The sequence below is a fragment of the Babylonia areolata genome, chromosome 18 (genome assembly GCF_041734735.1).
Source record: "Babylonia areolata isolate BAREFJ2019XMU chromosome 18, ASM4173473v1, whole genome shotgun sequence".
Classification (NCBI taxonomy): Eukaryota; Metazoa; Mollusca; class Gastropoda; order Neogastropoda; family Buccinidae; genus Babylonia; species Babylonia areolata.
Genome location: NC_134893.1, coordinates 31,342,101 through 31,344,600, shown reverse-complemented (window position 1 = coordinate 31,344,600; position 2,500 = coordinate 31,342,101). Strand labels below are relative to the sequence as shown.

At 42.6% G+C, this 2,500-nt stretch overlaps 1 protein-coding gene across 1 annotated transcript in view; it reads left to right on the top strand.

Moving 5' to 3' along the window:
• The window catches only part of LOC143292220 (netrin receptor UNC5C-like), a 180,641-nt gene that overhangs the window by 132,375 nt on the left and 45,766 nt on the right, over positions 1-2,500 (top strand). Inside the window, exon 13 of the mRNA XM_076602406.1 lies at positions 1,473-1,514. Within this exon, the coding sequence (XP_076458521.1) occupies positions 1,473-1,514 (42 nt within the window). The remainder of the gene's footprint in view (positions 1-1,472; positions 1,515-2,500) is intronic.

The window sequence follows — 2,500 nt, the reverse complement described above, 5'->3', positions numbered from 1 at the left end:
GGACAGGTTGCTCAACTGGGTAGACTCAGTCTTTCTCCAGTTACACAAGACTATGCAGTGACTCAGACTGCGTTTGTAGCTTGTTATGGACAAGACGTTTTCTGCTCCATTGATGCTGAATTCAGCTTCGGACTTCGTTGAACGTGTGTGACCTGGTCAGTCGATGTCATCGTCTCTCGGAAAGCGTTCCAACTGTCTCTTTTGTTTATTAACAGTTGAACCTGCTGAGCCAACTGTTATTCAAAAAAATGTTATTCATCAACTATTGGTTGATTTCTTTTCTTGCAGAGTATGACTCTCTCTCTCTCTCTCACTCTCTCTCTGTGCCTCTCTGTCTTTCTGCCTCTGTCTTTCTCAGTCTCTCTTCTTCCTCCTCCTTCTGTCTGTCTCTTGTTTGAACCTGTCTGTTCCTCTGTCTTGCTCTTCTTTTTGTGTGTGTCTCTGTCTGTCTATGAACCTGTCTGTCCCTCTGTCTTTCTCTTCTTTGTGTGTGTCTCTGTCTGTCTCTCTCTCTATGAACCTGTCTGTCCCTCTGTCTTTCTCTTCTTTGTGTGTGTGTGTCTCTGTCTGTCTCTCTCTCTATGAACCTGTCTGTTCCTCTGTCTTTCTCTTCTTTGTGTGTGTGTGTGTCTCTGTCTGTCTCTCTCTCTATGAACCTGTCTGTCCCTCTGTCTTTCTCTTCTTTGTGTGTGTCTGTGTCTGTCTGTCTCTCTATGTACTTCTCTCGCCCCCCTTCCCACTCCCCCCTCCCCACTCAATCTCTCTCCCCCTTCTTTCTGTCTCTGTCGTTTTCATTCTGCACTTGCGATTGCGCTAATCACGCGTAATGTGTCTGCTATGGCTGTCCAAAGACAGGTTCTTTGGAAAGATTTCTGCAGCCATCCCCCGATAATCCCCCGATACCCCCCCCCCCACCCCCCACTCCCTCCGCCCCCTTACTCTCACCCAACCCAGTACGTGGTCTACGGGCCTTTATTGATGGTCTGTCACGGATCAACGCATTTACTGGCTCGCTGATGTTGAATGACATCTGCAGTGATATTCAGAACTAGTCACGCTCTCTCTGCCTCACCTCTTTCCGGGCAGAACAAGGACATACTGTAAACACTTTACTGAACATTCGCACCAAGCATTTGGAACACACAAGAAAGTTTCAGAATCAAGCGGTTTGAAACAAAAGGCCAGGCCTGGGGATGTACTGTGACTCACAATACGAAAATGTTGGTACACACACATACACACACACATATACAGCTGTCACTTGCTGTGCAGACCAACCTTCTTTTAGGAGGTACATAAGGACCAATATAAGCATGAATTAGGGCTTTTTTAAAACAACCACCCTAACCTTCCTCCATTCCTTCGTTGAAAACGAAGACATCTGGGCTTGGATTTTTTCCCCTTCTTCTTATTCTTATCAGATGTTGTTTTTTTTATATATATTTTGTTGATATTTCTGCCATCATTTTCAGGATCCCAGTCCGTTGCTCCAGATAGCGCGGCACGAGATAAAGGTCACTTTATTACCTTCCTGTGTAGTAGAGTAGCTAAAGGAAAACGCAGAGCATGCTACTGTATGTAGTTAGCTTCCGCTGAGACGCGAGCTCTTTAGGCGCAGTCTGTGTAGCTTACGGTGCGATTTTTAGCGTATATTTTCATTTTACAGCTGTGATATAAATGTACGCCACTTCAAGGCTTCTTTTGCCCCACTTAGTCTTTCCATGCATTCCAGATTTATTAATCTTGTTCCATGCTTTGCAAATCTGTAGTCATTTGCACGACATGACCCCGCTGTGCGAGAAAAGGATGACGTTATATGCCACCCCAAAGAATTAATCTAAAGACGCTTTCCGTGCTAATGGATTGTGAATGCATGCTTGGAAACCTTACGAAATCTGCTTTCTTTAGTAATAGTTCGTGACTGTGTTGTGTCGCCTTTGCTGTGATGCTTGTTAATGAGTGTATTGGATGAACAGAGAGTGAGTGAGTGGTGTGTCATATCCCTTTTCGGGTTTGTTTTTTGGCGTTTGTTTTGTTTTGTTGCTTATGCGTTTCTGTCTTCCTTCAAATTTTGTTTGATGTTGCGTCATTGCATGTCAAAGGATAACAGTGGCACAAACTGTGGATGTTTCAGTTGGAATTTATTTGGGAAACTGTAACCCACCAGGATTGCACAAAGCGTGTGCTTTATTTGAGAAATACGTGCTGAATACCTTTTTGTTGTTGTTGTTATTGATCTTCTTATAACGACGATGATGATGCTTGTGATGATGATTAGTCTGAATAAACACATCAAGAAGATCAGGTTCTCGAAAATTGAAAGATGTTGATTATATTTGTATGTCTGGAGTTACTGACCGGTAGAAGTCATTTTTTTTTAGTATGAGTATGTGAAATATAAGTAATAGTCACTATCCTTCCACGTAAGTTTTACTTTTTAGAAACAAACACACAAAGAAAGGCAATAATTAAAGATAAAACCCTTATATATATATATATA